This window comes from Chlorocebus sabaeus, chromosome 3 (genome assembly GCF_047675955.1).
Source record: "Chlorocebus sabaeus isolate Y175 chromosome 3, mChlSab1.0.hap1, whole genome shotgun sequence".
NCBI classification, from domain to species: domain Eukaryota; kingdom Metazoa; phylum Chordata; class Mammalia; order Primates; family Cercopithecidae; genus Chlorocebus; species Chlorocebus sabaeus.
The window spans coordinates 17,913,674-17,931,206 of record NC_132906.1 but is presented as its reverse complement, the minus strand read 5'-3'; the positions used below and the strand labels follow the sequence as shown (position 1 = coordinate 17,931,206).

Below are 17,533 nucleotides of genomic sequence, written 5' to 3'. Positions count from 1 at the left end.
CGTGATCCTGGCTCACTGCAACCTCTGCCTCCTGGGTTCAGGCGATTTTCCTGCCTCAGCTTCCTGAGTAGCTGAGATTACAGGCACGCACCACCACGCCCAGCTAGTTTTTGTATTTTTAGTAGAGACGGGGTTTCACCATATTGTCCAGGCTGGTTTTGAACTCCTGACCTGGTGATCCATGCACCTCGGCCTCCCAAAGTGCTGGGATTATAGACATGAGCCACTGTGCCCGGCCGATGTATTCTATAACTACGACCCGATATCTGCACTTCAAAAACACATGTGTACAAAAACACATTTTTCTGAGGATTTTAAAGTACTAAATAAATAATATTACTGCTATTTGATATTTAACAAATATTGTGAATGAGTGAGTTGGATGCAAGTAAACATAGAGTGTGTGGCCTTCCAGGACGTGTAATACTTACAAATAACTGCAATGTAAGATGGTCAGCCTCAATTAAAGGGTAGAGAGTGCATCAGAATAGCAGCTCACAGGAGAGGCAAAACCTATAGCTCATTGCTGAGATGACCAGGAAAGGCAATGTGTTGAGGCTTCTAGACCTTAAGTGGTAGTATTTTCTGAACATTAAAGTAAGCAGTGACAGTGTCTCAGTCAGAGAGAAGGGATTTAACTTCCAGAGATGAAAAAGCTCAAAATGTATTCAAAGAACTAGTAGTAGGTGTGGTAAATCAGGGATCCCCAGTCAGAAATGCCTTTGAGACTGGCCAGGGCACCCAAGCAGTTAACAGGATGACCAGGACCTGGCTCCAGCCAGCCACTTGCAGGCTCTGTATTGGCATATGTTTCAGTTATTCAAGAGATACAAGAAATCTGGACTTAGAGATGCTAAGTCCCACTTAGTAAAACATGGTGGTGGTCAAATCCAACATGTGTCTGGCTGAACTCAGATTATGGGTGGACAGTGTGTGACCATGGAGTAGACTTATGTCCAAGCATTGGGATCATGATAGGTGGAAAAGAGGCCTGGTCTGGGATCCAGGAGGCCCGGTATTAATCTGAGCTCTGTGTCCTTGGACAGGCTTCTTACATCCTCTGTGCCTCAGTTTCCAGAAAGCACTTTGATAGGAGGTGTGGTTTACTAGAACCCAACCAAGCCTTCTTTTTTTTTCTTGTAGACTAAAGAATGTACTCCTTGGGTTTTCAGGGTCTGAAGAATTACACTACTGACCCCTGCTCTTGTTCCTTCCCCACCACTGTATTTGTTTTATTGTTACATTTCTTGTTCTTACATTTTGTAAAGGGGCCATTATCTAGGGATGAAAATGGACAAAACTCGTGTACATAAATTAGCATATGGAGAATTTGAGATGGAAACATGCCAGCTTCTTCCAAAGAGAAGTCCAGATAACAGGCTGCAAGATTGAGCAGCTTTCATGAGAACAGTAAAGAAAACAATTTCCCTCGGTGCTTACCACAGAAAGGAAGATAAAGGAACTGGAGGATGGATAAAAGTATCCAAAACACATAAAAGATGAATTGATGGGAAACACTGGTGTGACCACTCAAGGGGCCAAGGGTGGAAAAAGTCATTCCATTTAAAAAAATAAAATAAACAGTGGAAAAAGAATGGAGCCACAGTCATGGAAAAAAGTGAGATCACATTTAAAAACTTGCAAGATTGGCCTGGAAAAATAAGGCTTTATGAGTTTAACATGAGGACTCTATTCTTACCACCTGTGGAGAGTAACTGGCATTGGCTGACTAGAGGTTTGTTTTGCCTTCTTGGCAGGAGCTGAATTGTCATGTTAATCGTCCACTGGCTAAGTGTTAAGTACTGTGTTTGAATAGAAAGAGTTTTGCAGAAGGGAAAATTCCCAGCCCCAGGTTCTTATTCCGACCACTGAGCTCTTTACAGACTTCAGACTTCACACACTCAAATTCAAAGAAGCAATTAGTATCATGGCCGATATTTCTAGCACTTTGTGAAATCGAACAGAGTTTCTACTAGGAGCTCTCCTGCAGGTGGTTTACGGCCAGAGTGTATCCAGGCTCAGGTTTGGGCCCAAGGGCCCATTTGGAGCTAAAGAACAGACTTTCATCACAGCAGCATTGCCCACCTTTTTAAAATTATCTATGCCAGTTCTTTTCATTCACATTGGCTTCTCCTTAGAGGTCATTCCACTGACTTGGCTCTTAAAATATTGTAATTGTGTTTGAACAGGGTAAGCCCCAAAACCTCAGGGCACTCAGGATGAAATGGTGTGGTAGTCAATGCACTATTAAAATGAACTTTTCCAGGTTTAATAATTATCAAGTCATCTGTTGGATTATTGCTTTTTCTTTTTTTAGGAGGCAGCATCTCTGTACAATCCTAAAACCTCTTTAAAAATGATCTTCCTCGTGGCCTTTTGCCTCTAGATTGCTGATTGCAGCAAGGTGCTGGTAGAAACTAAAGATTGAACTAATTTGCCATAATTTGTGATTGACTTATGACCCCTTAAAAGTTGCAGATCTTTGGGGTTGCAGAAATAGATTGCTTCTTAATTGCAAATGAGCTTGTAGCTGCACATGACCTCACACCTCTTCCTGCAACCCACCTTGATTCCCACCTTCCTCAGGTTGCTGACTTGCTTCACAACATCTTCCCTCACTTTCACTCCTATGCACAAATTTCCAAAAGGTGTGATACTGTGACTTTTTTTATGTTATCTTTTATGGCAGTGACAAAGGAATTTGATTGAAATTAAGACCATGTGGTAACCACAGGGTTTAGAAGTCTAATAAAGAAAATCCATGTAAATAATATTAAAGCTCGTAAGCTAGAGATTCTAACTGAGCCACTTACAGAAGCAAGTTAGGCAGCTAGAGGTCTTAAAATCTGTCAGGTCACTAAAACATCATTTGAGCAACTACTTCAAATTCCAGAAAATTTTCTGAGCGCCATTTCTGCATACCATATGATACCCAATTGGTATCTAATTCAGGGATTTCTAAACGGTGCTTCCAACAAACATTGATTTCCACAACACGGGCTAAGATTTAACACTGCTGGAACTGAACAATGGCAAATTTCTTCCATTAAAAAGATGTTCTCAGTTTTACATTTAATTGCTTCTACTTTACTATGCAAAATAGTACTTCAGTATAGACAACAAAATGCTAGTTGACTTCAGTCCTCTCCCAAAAGGCAGTTAGTTAACATTCGAAGTATCCTTTTCAGAAATCTACGTTTCAGGAGAGGTTAGTTAGCCTGTTCCATTTCCTAACCAAAGACCATACCACAGACATGCCTAAAGGCCAAGCTTTAGAATATCACGATCTATACTTGCCCCAGAAGTTTAATAATTAGCATAAATTGTGTTTAGAGATAATTTTTAATTAAGGAAATGATGATGTTCAAGAAATACGGTGGGGTGTTAAGACCAATATTGGCTCTTCTGCCCTTGTGTGAGTGGGCATGTACCAGAGTTTGACTGATAAGAGAAATAACTCTAGATATTACCAGCAGGAAGGGATGTAGCCCAGAGATTTAACGTTTTTTGTAGACCTACTAAGAGGTCTGAGAAAGTGAAGGTCAGAGAAGCTGCTTTGAAGAATTCAGGAAATCAGGAAGTGCTGCGATCAACAGAAGCTACAGCTGATAATCCACCCTTAAGAGGGCGATGAGGAGAGGGACACCTGGAAATCACTCACAAAATATCACTGTCTGTCTGCAGAAAGGCTTGCCCCTGGCTGGAGGTGTCAATGTGGAATACCAGGTTATCCCTTTTATCTTTTATATTCCACATGAGAGCTTCTTATTGACACAGTATGACCCAGAACTCCCACTAGTGTATGAAATATAGTTTCCTGGCCTCTAGCCCTACCTAAAAGGAAGAATTTTAAAGAGCAGTGATGATTTTGATTGTTAACAAGCACTATTAGGCTTAAGGCCTAAGAATCTGACAAGTCCAGCATTCTTTTAAAATGTGTCTTATATCTAGCACAGCCATCCTCCAGTAGAACTACAGTTATGGAAATGGTCTGATTTACGCTGTCCAATATGGTAGCCACTAGTGCCAAGTGGCTGTCAAGCACTTGAAATGTAGTTGGTGCAACTGAGGGATTGAATTTTTGAGTTGTATTTAATCTTAATTAACTTATATTTAAACTTAAGGGGCTACCTGTGGCTATTGGCTACTGCATGGGGCAGTCCAGGTTTAGCTCTCTCTCTTTGGACCTGTGCTCCCTCTCCACTTCCATTTAATGGAAAATATTGTGGCCTGATCTGACTTAAAGTTTCCCTGAGCTGTCTCATAGTTGTCTATTGTGTGTTGAAAATTTCATGTGAGGTCCTTGTTGCAATGACTATATGATGGAGTTGTGTTGGTCACGGGGGCAGGTCACTGGATTTCACTGAGCTTACAGAATTGGTCTTCTGACTCTTTTTGGTGCCAGCTTACTAATAAACATTTGTTGCATATTTGGCCAAATATGATCTCAGACTCCCTTTTACCATAACATACAGTGGTAGCAAGTTAGTGGGGAGGCCACCGAAACGTCTGCCTACATATCCTAATAATTGCGATAGCCAATTAGCCTGATTATATGGTTTGTAACATACATTTTTCTCCCAGAAATGTTTCTCAAATTTTTAGAGTCTGCAGTTTCTTTCCTGCTAGCAAATACTAGCAGATGACAAAACAAGAACTACATAAATATTAATATAAAAATTCAGATAAGCTAGTTGCCCTCCACTGAACAACTTTTAAAAACTGTGAGCATACGTTCATGGTATATTTTAAAAATTCATACATGTACCACAAATTTCCTGTGTATAAAATTGTTCCTAATTTATATGGTTGAATCTACATTTCAAAGTAATGTGGCTGGGTGCAGTGGCTCACACCTGTAATCCCAGCAGTTTGGGAGGCTGAGGCAGGCAGATCATGAGGTCAGGAGTTCAAGAACAGCCTGACCAACATGATGAAACCCCATCTCTACTAAAAATATAAAAATCAGTTGGGCGTGGGGGCATGCGCCTATAATCCCAGCTACCCAAGAGGCTGAGGCAGGAGAATCACTTGAACCCAGGAGTGAACCAAGATCGTGCCACTGCACTTCAGCCTGTGAAACAGAGCAAGACTCCATCTCAAAAAAACAAAACAAAACAAACAAAAGAAAACCAAAGTAATGTAACCCACCTAGGTTTGGCTGCTTGCTGGTAGAAAGCCAGACAGAACACAAGAGGCAAAGTTTGGTGGGAGGAAAAGCAGGTTTAATCGGATAACCAGCAACCTGAGAAGATGGCAATCTAGTGTTCTAAACACCATTTACATTTTAAAATTTACCATAGGGCCTTTAAAGGGAAACTTGGTACAGGAGACATTCAGGAATAGTGCAGGGTGCACGGTCTGTGTATCTTGTTCTCGTTAAATTGAACTAAACATGGCCTGAGAAAACCTCCATACTTCCATACGTAAGTTCTTGAGGATGAACCATAGCCTGGCTTAGTAGGTAGACTTAGTAGAAAACCTAATTTAGGAGTGTGCTTCTGTAACAATAGCTGCATCTCAGCCAATCCCAGCAGCCATACTTCAACAACGCATATGCTGCTGACTGTTCAAACCATGTTCAGATAAGTCAAACACCAAGCTGTGACCAGTCCATCTGTTTCTGTACCTCACGTCTGTTTTCTGTATGTCACTTTCCTTTTTTTGTCTATAAATTTGCTCTGACCATAAGGTATCCCTGGAGCCTCTCTGAATTTGCCATGATTCTGGAGGCTGCCTGATTTGTGAATTTTTTTAACCCTTACTCAATTAAACTCTGTTAAATTTGTCTAAAGTTTTATTTTCACATTCTGACGGCCATCTTGGGTAACTGCCTGTCCGGAAGTCTGGTTGGCATTATCTTGACTTTGATGATGGTGGGCTAATGGTGGACTCTTCCTAAGTGGGAGGATTCTGCCATGGGGCTCCAGCCTGGTTTGTTTCAAGAGCAAAAGCATAATTAGATAAGCATACATTGTTGGAGGGGAGTGTCTAGAGAGGGAAGGAATGAAGGGGTGAGAGGGGAGAGAAGGAAGAAAAAGAAAGTGGGTGATTTTTAAAACCAAGGTCCCTGATTACAGTATCACAAAAACAGCCCAGAATTCCACAAAAGACTCTGACTGCTAAGTGTTCTGCCCCTTGGAGAGCTCCTGTCCTAAGTGTTCCTTCCATATGTAAGCTCCTTTCTATTTAGTGTCCCAAAGTGACTAGCATAAGACTGGGCCAAACTAGGTGTTTTCATGACTTCATGGCACATAGTTTTTACTTGTAATGAAAAGAACATTAGCAAATAAAACTGTTTTTCATTTAGTTGTCTATCAGGTAAGGAGGAGATTACTGATAGCTTAAATCAGAAGTCTCCAACCTTTTTTACACCAGGGACCAGTTTCATGGAAGAGAATTTTTCCATGGACTGAATGGAGGAAGATGGTTTCAGGATGATTCAAGCACATTACATTTAGTGTACACTTCATTTCTATTATTACATTGTGATTATATAATGAAATAATTTTACAACTCACCATAAGGTAGAATCAGTGGGAGCCCTGGGCCTGTTTTCCTGCAACTAGACAGTCCCATCTGAGGGTGATGGGAGACAGTGACAGATCATCAGACATTCGATTCTCATAAGGAGAGTGCAACCTGAATCCCTTGCATGCGCATTTCACAATAGGGTTCGTGCTCCTATAAGAATCTAATGCTAGGCTGGGCACAGTGGTTCTGTCATCCCAGCACTTTAGGAGGCTGAGGTGGGCGGATCACCTATAGTCAGGAGTTCTAGATCAGCCTGGCCAACGTGGTGAAACCCCGTTGCTACTAAAAATACAAAAATTAGCTGGGTACAGTGGCAGGCACCTGTAATCCCAGCTACTCAGGAGGCAGAGGTTGCAGTGAGCTGAGATCACACCACTGCACTCCAGCCTGGGTGACAATGCGGGACTCGGTCTCAAAAAAAAAAAAAAAAAGAACTGATGCCACTGCAGATCTGACAGGAGGCAGAGCTCAGGTGGTAATGTGAGCAATGGAGAACGGCTGTAAATTCATATGAAACTTCACTTGCTTGCATGCTGCTCACCTCCTGCTCTGTGGCCCAGTTCCTAACAGACCATGGACCCATACTGGTTCATGGCTCGGGGGTTGCGGCCCCCTGGCTTAAATGTTACTATTTTTCATTTTTCTTGCACTTAAATACTTTTTGTCCAGATGCCTTTCTGTATTTGTCATCCTTTAAAACAAATTGCTCACCGGATCTTCTCAGAAAGTGGTGCTTCCTATTAAGACCTGAGTATCACAGACATGATACCTCATTGTTTATTAAACATTCATGGAATTCAGTTTGCACAAAGCTTGGCATCCTCATTCATAATTTCTTCACTTAATGGTGCCTAAAACTAGTTTGGAGTTGTCTTTAGAATGCTATACATTCTATCCTAAGGGAAAAAGCCTAAGGAAATTGGCCACTAGGATATTTTGCCTCGTCAGCAAAAGATTGTATAACTGCTTTCTAGATTATTCTTCAGCTTCAATATAATTCATATTTATGCAGTTGCATATAGGACATCCTGGGACTAGTGATTCACAGTTTCAATGATTCTTTTAGCACTCTCACAAGTAGATGGCCCTCTGCATTGCATATAGAAGGCCCTTCATGTCGACCAAGGGGCAGACTGGGGAAAGCATTACCAGGGTAGGAAACATATCAGGATGGGTGTGGGGGTGAGGGAGGCCTTTCCTTAGAGCTCCACAGAGTGGTTAAGGACAGGGATGGAAAGCAGCTTGCTCTCCCTTAGTTACCTGTGAGGAAACAGATTATTTGTACGGATTACTACTGCTTGATTTATCCACCAGGGGTGATGGGGGTGGGGAAGAAAAGGAAAAAAGAAGGCCGGGAAGGGACTTGGTGCAGAAATATTGAAGACCTCCTCTCGTAGATACATTCTAGGCCCTGCCATCCTCCTCCACATTACCATATTAATGGATTTTCTCATTTAGGGGCCTCTGTCATTTAGCACCTGATAAGCCACTTCCCCCACATTAGACTACCTATCTGTTGGTCCTATGGGTTCAGCACATTTGTGGTACTCACAGGTGTTGATAACACCTGTGATTGACACAACAAGATCTCACTTTCAGATTAGCACACAAATTCAAATAGTGAGTGCTTAAATCTCACGTAGCTTCTTATAAAACCGTATTAGGCTTTGATGCAAACTAAAGACTCACCAATTGAAAGCTGTCAGCTCAGAGAGTGCTGCCAGGATAACTTAATTTATATTAAGATAAAACCGTCGCTTTCTTCAGTTTAGTCATCAAAACTTTTGGTTTTAGCTGCAAGGGGTACTTAGATTATAATAAATGTCTGTCTTCCTGAGTCTTTCTGAGACACGTGGATGCTCAGTGATTCTCCACATCGCACAATAATGGGCAGGACAGTTCAGAGGTTTGAGGTTTGATGAATGTGCCGAGGCCATTCATGAAACTCTATGTTCTTTCTGCCCCTGGTAAAATTTGACAACACTGAAACACTCTATTTTGAGCCTTAAATAGGAAACAAAAATCTAATGAATAATGAATGATGAATTTAGAATAATGAATAAGAAATTGTAACCTATTAGGAACTTTTGCTTGCTCTTGAAATACTTGTTTGCATGGATTAATGGTGGAATTGGTTGGCTTTTTACAAGAATGATTTAAAAAGCTTCTGAATTGTATTTCCTAAACAGGATTTGCAAGGCTTTTAATGCTTTAAAAGGCCAAGTTGGACCCAAACTGAGCTGTCAAGTTTTTTTTTTTTTTCCTTTTAAGCTGACTTGAAATTGTTGTTGGAGTCAAACTGACCTTAGATTGCTTAAAAGAGTTGTGGTTGGTGCTGTCCAAAAAGCAGACGCTATAGTCTTGTTATATTGCTAAATATCGATCCCACCACCTTTATCTAGTGATGCAGAGAAGCACTGCTAAAGCCCTCTTCTTATCTCTTTGCAGGCTTGTTGATTGGTGCTGGCTGTGCGCTCTACCCCTTGGGCTGGGACAGTGAGGAAGTCCGGCAGACTTGTGGCTACACTTCTGGCCAGTTTGACCTGGGTAAGCTCTCTTCATGGATGGCACTCCTTTTAGAAAAAGAACCTTATCTGATGTTTCATAGAAGCAGAAAGTGGAAAGGGGACAGATGAGAAAACCCTATCTGGTTATTACAGCCAACAGTCACGTGTAACAGTATAAATGTATCCATTTATTTAGTGAAGAGCTATTGATAATCTACTGTTTGCTTAGTACTATGATGAGTATTGTAGATACAAAGATAAGAAATGGCCCCTGTCCTGAACAGTTTATACTCATTGATTACTTCATTTTTCAAAATCACATATTTTTTACCCATTGCATGGGCTAAAAATAATTCTGTAGAATTTGCAGTCTGAGAAGAGGTGGCAACAAAACAGTCAAGGAAATGATAATACAAGCTAAGCAATTCAAAGCAATTTCACATCAGTGGTCTAATAAGGCCACTTTGTCAAAGAGGTGAGAATGGAGTTCGGTCTTGAACAAAGTGCTACATATGGATTATCAGGATTAGGTGGAAGCACCTTGCAGGTGAGGACTACCGTACACTAAAGGCACAAAGAAAGAATGGGAAAAGCTCACTGGGAGACCGCAGGGATTCCAGCAACAGAAAGTCGGGTGCCACTCTGATAAATGTGATGATTGGGTGAGAGTTTGCATATTGATAAAGGGCTCTTAACTCACAAATTTGTTTTTCTGCAGACTAATAAGAAAATTTCAGGTAGTTTTCACTTGTAACCATACTTACTTATGTTGCAGTCTATAAAATATTTTGCAAAATACTCCATGGTTTGCATCATTTTAATTTGTAATAATTGGGTAATATTTCACTTGTTTGATAAACCTCCATTTACTTAACCACGTTCTTATTTCTTTCTAGCTGGGCATTTAGTCTATTCCAGTGTCTGTTGTTTTAAGACATGTTATGATGAGTAGTTTAATGAATATAAGTGCTTTTCCTACTGAATATTTTCTTAGAATCTTTTACTAGAATTGGTATTACTAGATCAAAGAATATGAACCCATAAAACACTTAGCATTGTATGGGGAAAGAAATGCATTTCTGTTCCCCATTGCTAGATTCAAACCTAAGGCTTCTATAACAAATGGCAGATTAACAAGAGAAAAGCATACAAATTTATTTAAAATAAAAATTTCATGACACGGGACCCCTCATAAAGAAATGAAGACTTGGAGAAGCAGGTAAACCTGTACGCTTTTTATGCTAGGTTTAATGAAGAAGGGGATTGTTGTGGAGAAGTATGACTGGACAAACAGGGTATTATCTAGTGGTAATAAACTATAGAACTTAGCAAGACCTGTTTGTTCAGACTCCTCTCTGTGTCCTTGTATTGCCGGAGGTAAGAATATTCCTCTCTTTTGGGTATAGTGAGAGCATCTCTCCAATGATGGTCTTACGATCTGCTTCAGAAGAAGGTCAGATCATCCTTTCTAGGTTTTATGACCTGCTTTGGGAGAGAAAGGCAGCAGGGGAATGTGAGAGAGACTTTCCTGCTTCTGCTGTTTTCTCAAATGCCAAGGTGCTGCATTTTAGGGTAGCATGTCCTGAAGCCCATCACTGTCAAGTGATAGCAAATATATTTTCCCCTACTATATGGATGGACAGACTGTGATTCTGATCATTAGTACATAGTCAGTTACTAACTCAGACATCTACTTTTTACATTAAATATTTTAGGTAGAAAAATTGTGAGGGAATTGGTCTAATAGCAGTATTACTATATTCCAAATATTAATTTTAAATTTTTATGTTAGAACGTCTATGAAAAAAACTTCTGTTGGATTCTGAGAAAAAGGGACAGAAAAAAGTATCAAAGGTCTGTGAATTTGAAAATGAAAATATGAAGCAATTTTTATTTGACTTCATGGATGACAACCACCCTACTTCTGTCGAATATAATACTAGCTCTTCCGGTACAGAAGACTGTTCTAAATACCACCTAATTTGCATGGATAAAACAAATAAGAGATTTCCTTTTACCCATTGTTCCCTCTTTGATGACAAGGCTTTCCTAAATCTGGTTTAGTTTGGGATTGCCATAAATGTAGAGAAGGGGAAAAAATGCTGAAATGCTGGCGTGCAAAGCTGACTGCCAGCTTTTTTTTTTGGAAAGCAAACTGTGTCTAGGGGAGATATTTTAATACAGTGCTTGGCATTTTTCTTTCCCTGGTGTTTGAGGCATTCTTGGCTGTTCAACACAGGCCTCAACTTGATTATGATCCTGTGTGTGCTGACCTGTTGTTATTGTGTATTGCTATATTAATTAGCAGATTATAATGAAGTTCAAGTCCTGTTATTGCAATTTTCATTACTGCACCTCAGTATTTTGTATGTCCCCAGCATTATGGAATAAAACTTTGAATGTCAAACTGAATGTTGAAAAATACTTGCCTCTTGCCGGGCGCGGTGGCTCAAGCCTGTAATCCCAGCACTTTGGGAGGCCGAGACGGGCGGATCACGAGATCAGGTGATCGAGACCATCCTGGCTAACACGGTGAAACCCCGTCTCTACTAAAAAATACAAAAAACTAGCCGGACGAGGTGGCAGGCGCCTGTAGTCCCAGCTACTCGGGAGGCTGAGGCAGGAGAATGGTGTGAACCCGGGAGGTGGAGCTTGCAGTGAGCCAAGATCCGGCCACTGCACTCCAGCCTGGGCGACAGAGGAGACTCCGTCTCAAAAAAAAAAAAAAAAAAAAAAAAAAAGAAAAATACTTGCCTCTTTACTAGTGGTAATAGTTTTTTAATGTTAGTATACACTTTAAAACCCTCTGGCAATTTAAAAAACTGTAAAGTTGTTTTCATTTCTGATCATGTGTTTCTAAATTTCCTTAGATTGGTTGATGAGAAAAAAAAAAAAAACTGGCATCATCCACAGATAAAATGAGTTCTAGGTCCACTGCGAAAGTTTTTTGGGGTTTATCAAGGTCTGTTTCTCTAGGTTACTGTTATCTTTTTGGATTCTGTTATCTATTCTTTGAAAAGAAGACCTAAAGAGAAAGTGTGGCATCGAGTTATCTCCCATCCCACTTCACTTTCCTTTTTTTTTTTTTTTTTTTTTTTTTTTTTGAGACAAAGTCTCACTCTCTTGCCCAGGCTGGAGTACAGTGGAGAGACCTCAGCTCACTGCAACCTCCGCCTCCCAAGTTAAGCGATTCCCGTGCCTCAGCCTCCTGAGTAGCTGGGATTACAGGCACCCACCACCAGGCCCAGCTAATTTTTGTATTTTTAGTAGACATGGGGTTTCACCATGTTGGCCAGGCTGGTCTCGAACCCCTAACCTCAAGTGGTCCGCCCCACTCAGCCTCCCAAAGTGCTGGGATTATGGGCATGAGCCACCCTGCCTGGCCCATCCCACTACACTCTTTATGCTTTCTACCTTTTAAAAATCGTTAGTGTTCTCCTGAACACTGATGAAAGTTGAGCCCCAGTGACTTAGTGAAGTCACAAATTGTGAAGTTAGATAGGGAGGGTCCCTGCTGAGCTTCAGCGTGAGGTCATGAGTGAACATTCTTGGTTAAGATGGCTCCAGCAAACACGCTGCTTGCCTCTGCCACACGTTGCCTCAAGGATTCTGAGAATCCAAGTTTGTTTCTGCCTCTTCGCCAAGGAGACAGCACGTAGACACTTCTTCCTCCCAAGGGTTGTGAAATGTTAATGTTATTAAAGCTCATGCCCTTCCTATTGCGCCATGCGTGTCTCTTTTTTTGGCGTGCTGTTTTTGATATGTTGTTACTCTCTGATCTGGAGCATCCTGAAGGAAATAATTGCTTTTGCTCCTACATAGAAGATTATTTAAATAGTGCATTTATCCCAATGAGTCAGCCAACAAATATTTATGGAGTGCTTATAATGTACCAGCCCATGGACTAGGTGCAGGGGCTGTGGCATCAGCAATGAGTAAAAAATGACACTATTCACTCCCGCCCGGGCGACAGAGCGAGACTCCATCTCAAAAAAAAAAAAAAAAAAAAAAAATGACACTATTCACTGCCCTCAGGGAACTTAAATTAGCAAGGGAGGCAGATGTTCAAAAAGATAATACAAATGTGAAGTATGTTAGAAAGGAAAAGTGTTGGGTGCTAGAATGGAACTTGTGGTTGACTTGCGACATTATTCTACACTAGTTGGTGCGTCTAAACCAGAGCTTGGCAAACACTTCTGTAAAGGGTCAGATAATATCTTCAGCTTTGTGAGTTATATAGTCTCTATTGCAGCTACTTAACTCTGCAGAAAAGATAGATGGCCCCAATAGAAGTTTATTTTTATTTGATTTTTTATAATTTCAACTTTTATTTTAGATTCAGTGGGTACATGTGCAAGTTTACTACGTGAGTATATTGCTTGATGCTGAGATTTGGGGTACGATTGATCTCATCACCCAGGTAATGAGCATAATGCCCAAGAGTTAGTTTTCAACCCTTGCCCTGCTCTGTCCCTCCCCTCATAGTAGTCCCCAGTGTCTATTGTTGCCATATATATGTCCATGAGTACATAGTGTTTAGCTCCCACTTATTAATACAAACAGGAACATGCAGTATTTGGTTTTCTGGTTTTATATTTACTCACTTAGGTTAATGGCTTCCAGTTGCATCCATGTGGCTGCAAAGGACATTATTTCATTCCTTTTTATGGCTGTGTAGTATTCCATGGTGTAGAATACTACATTTTCTTTATCCTGTCCACCATTGATGGACACTCAGATTGATTCTATGTCCTTGCTATTGTGAAGAGTACTTTGATGAACATATGGGGTACATGAATCTTTTTGGTGGAATGATTTTCGTGTGTGTGTGTGTGTGTGTGTGTGTGTGTGTGTGTGTATGTGTATATATATATCTCTCCAGTAATGGGATTGTTGGGTCAAATGGTAGTAGTTTTTTTTTTTTTTTTTAAGTTCTTTGAGAAATCTTCAAACTGCTTTCCACAGTGGCTGAACTAATTTACATTCTCACCAAAAGTGTATAAGCATTCTTTTTTCTCCATAGCCCTGCCAGCATCTGTTGTTTTCTGACTTTTTAATAATAGCTATTCTGACTGGTGTGAAAGGGTGTATCTCCTTGTGGTGTTCCATTTCTTTGATAATTTGTGAGGTTGAACATTTTCTCGTGTTTATTAGCTGCTTGCCAATTAAACTTTATTTACAAAAACAAGCAGTGGAGCCACAGTTTGACAATCCCTGATCTCAGGCAAAGCATACCTCTGGTGTGCCAGAAATGGTTACATTTCTCAGCTGTGTTCATTTATTGATCCTTGCAGCTCTCAGGGCAACTGGTCAGGACCCAGGACAACTGAAGACTGCACTGAGCAGCTCTATCCAATTACCCTAATACCCTGTATATATACTACAGTTTTCTTGTTGGGTGGCAGTGGGAAGGAAGGTGGTAAGCACTGTGCCTCAGCCTTGGTCACCCCACCCCTGACACTGGCATGGAAAGCGAAGGCTTAGGCTCATTTGGACCAGTGAGTCTAGAGGCATCTTGGGGAAGAAGGGACCCTATGCGTAAGGGAGAGGCCACACATTCCTGGCTCTCCCTCCTCTGGCAACCCCCTCTGACAATGGGGACCTGCAGGAGTCAGCAGCCTGCAGGGGTAGAGGTGGGCAGAAAATCCAGTCTGTGCAGCAGTCATCCCTGCAGCTGGCCTTCCCTAGGAGCGACCAGCCTCGCTGACACACGGTAATTTATTTCCACATTGGGTGATGTTTGAGGCCTGTTCACTCTTGCAACTGAAAGTAGTTGGACTTGTATTTAGTTGCTATCTCATATTTCAAGGGCACCTGACCTCACCTGGGAGCTTCCTCAGGAAGTATTGTACAGGCAGAGCTCTCAGCCCTTGGAGGATTTAGGTAGGTAAAGGGTTTGAGTCTGCATGTGGTTTGGGGTGACACGGAGAGGTAGGTTGCAGAGAGGGCAGGAGGAAAAGTCAGGAAAGAGGCTACTTTATGTACTGCTTCCCTGTTTGGACAGGTTTTAACTCCAAGCATCAGCCATGGTACAAAATAATACTTTATTTAATTTAAGAGAGCAGGAAGAGCCTCCCAAGGTCAGAACATTTCAACTGGGTTCAAAAATGTAAGTAATAGTTAGGCAAGAAGGATTTCATAACAACCTCACATATGTAGTTGTAGTATAATGTGTAGGAATCTGAAAAAAACCTGCTTTAAAAAATATCTCTTTTCCTCAGGAAGGAGAATTGGAGAGAATTTTTTAATATGCCTTAAAAACAATTTTATAATCCTATTGATTCTTTCTTCAGCATTTTTCTATTTTATTACATGCAGGGCTCTGAAGCAATCTTGCAAAAGTATTCACTTTCACAAATCAAAGACTGTTACTCTGCTTACTTTTGGATCACACTAATTTATGAAGCAGCAAGGAGTAGGTGTGAATCCACACATTTTTTAAAACAGAGAAACAAGAGTTCAGACAGGCTGCGTAATTCTTTCATTTGTGGTTTAAACAAGTATCCCACGTGATTTAGGTGCAAGTGGTCAGTGAGCATACTTTGAAAAACAATTGTCCTTAGTTGTATAGAAAAGTATTTTTGTTTCGTACTTTGCCTTGCTTAACAAACATTCATTATGTTTTGTATAGACTAGAATGCTTTAGGTTTAGGTTATAAAAGTCTGGCTCAAACAGGCCAAAACAAAGAAGACGTGTGATATCTCTTATTATAGCAAGGCAGGAGCTAAGGTCAGCTACCGACGACTGACCCAGGAGCTCAAAGATGTTTTCCAGGGACATGTTCAGGAAGAACTGTCTGTAGATTGGCTGTAACCGTGCGCCATCTGTACACTGGCTTCATTTTGGCGTTAGTTCTCCCCATGGTTGTAAGTGTGTTTGGCACTTGTGGCTCTAAACATCCTTGTTCATGCCAAAAGGAGAGGACAAGCTTCTCCCCAGGAATGGAATCAGCGTCTCTCTCCTCACTCTAATTGGGCCTACGTTGTCCTGTGTCCACTCAAAGGGATAATGGCTGCCAGGGAATGCCACGTGCTTCTTATGGTTCCGCTTAGATGCCCTTAGAGTTTTATAAGACTTGATTTCACTGAGAAGTAGTGGGATTTGTAAGAGGAAGATGAGATGAAAAGGAGAAAAGGCATTTTAGTCTTTTCTTGCTTTTGTCAGACTTCACTGCCTGTGGTCCTTCCATCAGTGCAGCCTGTGGTCGTGGACAGAGGGTCAGTCGTGGCAGGCGTTAACAATGCTGATTTTATTTATTGCTTTTTGAGAGAATAAAACAGTGTAAGTGATAAGAATACATAGTGTCACAGCATCTGGCACATAATAAAAGCCCAGTAATGTTTACAGTTGGACAGGACCATTTAAATGCAGATTTGCTGATCAATCTTTATGCTGCCTTTTACATTCCACAACAGTGAGTTTTCGTTTACACATTAAGCATAAGGGTTTTATAATCAGGTTATCCAGTTGATTTAATTCATGCCTCAGAGTTATTCTCATCCACCAAAGACTTCTCTAATTATATCCTTGTGATCAAAAGTAGTGTTTCAATTAATTTGTCTCGCTATTTTACCAAGTAAATTTGAGTAATTATTGCTTTCATTTTGCTATTTAATTTGATTAAGAAGCCATCAGTGGTTCCTGTTCTTGAAATTATGCTGCTGGCTTCTTAAGAGCAGTGCCATAAACTCAAAACTCAGAGCCTCCCAGTGTTGATAAAGATGAGAGTCTGTTTCTTCCAATGTTCAGTCAAAGGAAGAAATCTCTTCTACTCTAATCGGAACAATGACTGTCCCACATCTCTTTGGACACATGTCCTTTAGCTCTTGACCCCTGACTCATGCTGTCTCGCCTCCCAAATCTAATCATACGTGAGAAAAAGCTGTTTGCAATTTCTGGCTAGGTCAGCTGGGTACAAATGCAAACAAAAGTATAATTTTTTAAAAAAATTTTGAGCTCTTGGTGTTAGTGGGTGCTTCTCAAGCGAGGTAACCTGCTATTGGTCTCTGTGACATTTAACATGACTAGCTTCATTTTGGTCAGAAGTTACAAGGCTCCTATGACTCCTGTGGACTTTTTGCTTCCTGCTCAGGCGGGCCAGGTAGCTCTGTACAGTTTCTGCAGGCATCTGAGCTGTGTGCCAGAGCAGGGTTCCCCTGACTCAAGCAGCAAGTGTTTGCAGAGAGCAGCAGTTCGAGTGTCTGTCACTCAGCTCAGGAAGAGACTCGTAACACTGGATGCATTGGTCATTGCTTAGAGTAAATGGATTATTCCATTATGAGATTGCTATTTGGGAGGCTGGTTAATAGTAAGGTATTGAATATGCATTGATATGTAGGCAAATTGAAGGTCATTAATGCAGCAATGATGTCCTACCTCCCAAATGACTATTAACTGAATATTTCCAAACTTTTGACACTTAAATCCAAGCCACTGGAAGTCATTTAGAAGGTCCAGCATGAGCCTGGATTTCCTCACCCAGAACTCTAGC

At 40.9% G+C, this 17,533-nt stretch overlaps 1 protein-coding gene across 1 annotated transcript in view; it reads left to right on the top strand.

Annotated features, from left to right (window-relative positions):
• LHFPL6 (LHFPL tetraspan subfamily member 6) overlaps nucleotides 1–17,533 on the top strand; it is a 257,518-nt gene that overhangs the window by 211,837 nt on the left and 28,148 nt on the right. The window contains exon 3 of the mRNA XM_007960203.3: nucleotides 8,983–9,081. Coding sequence (XP_007958394.1) covers nucleotides 8,983–9,081 — 99 coding nt within the window. The remainder of the gene's footprint in view (nucleotides 1–8,982; nucleotides 9,082–17,533) is intronic.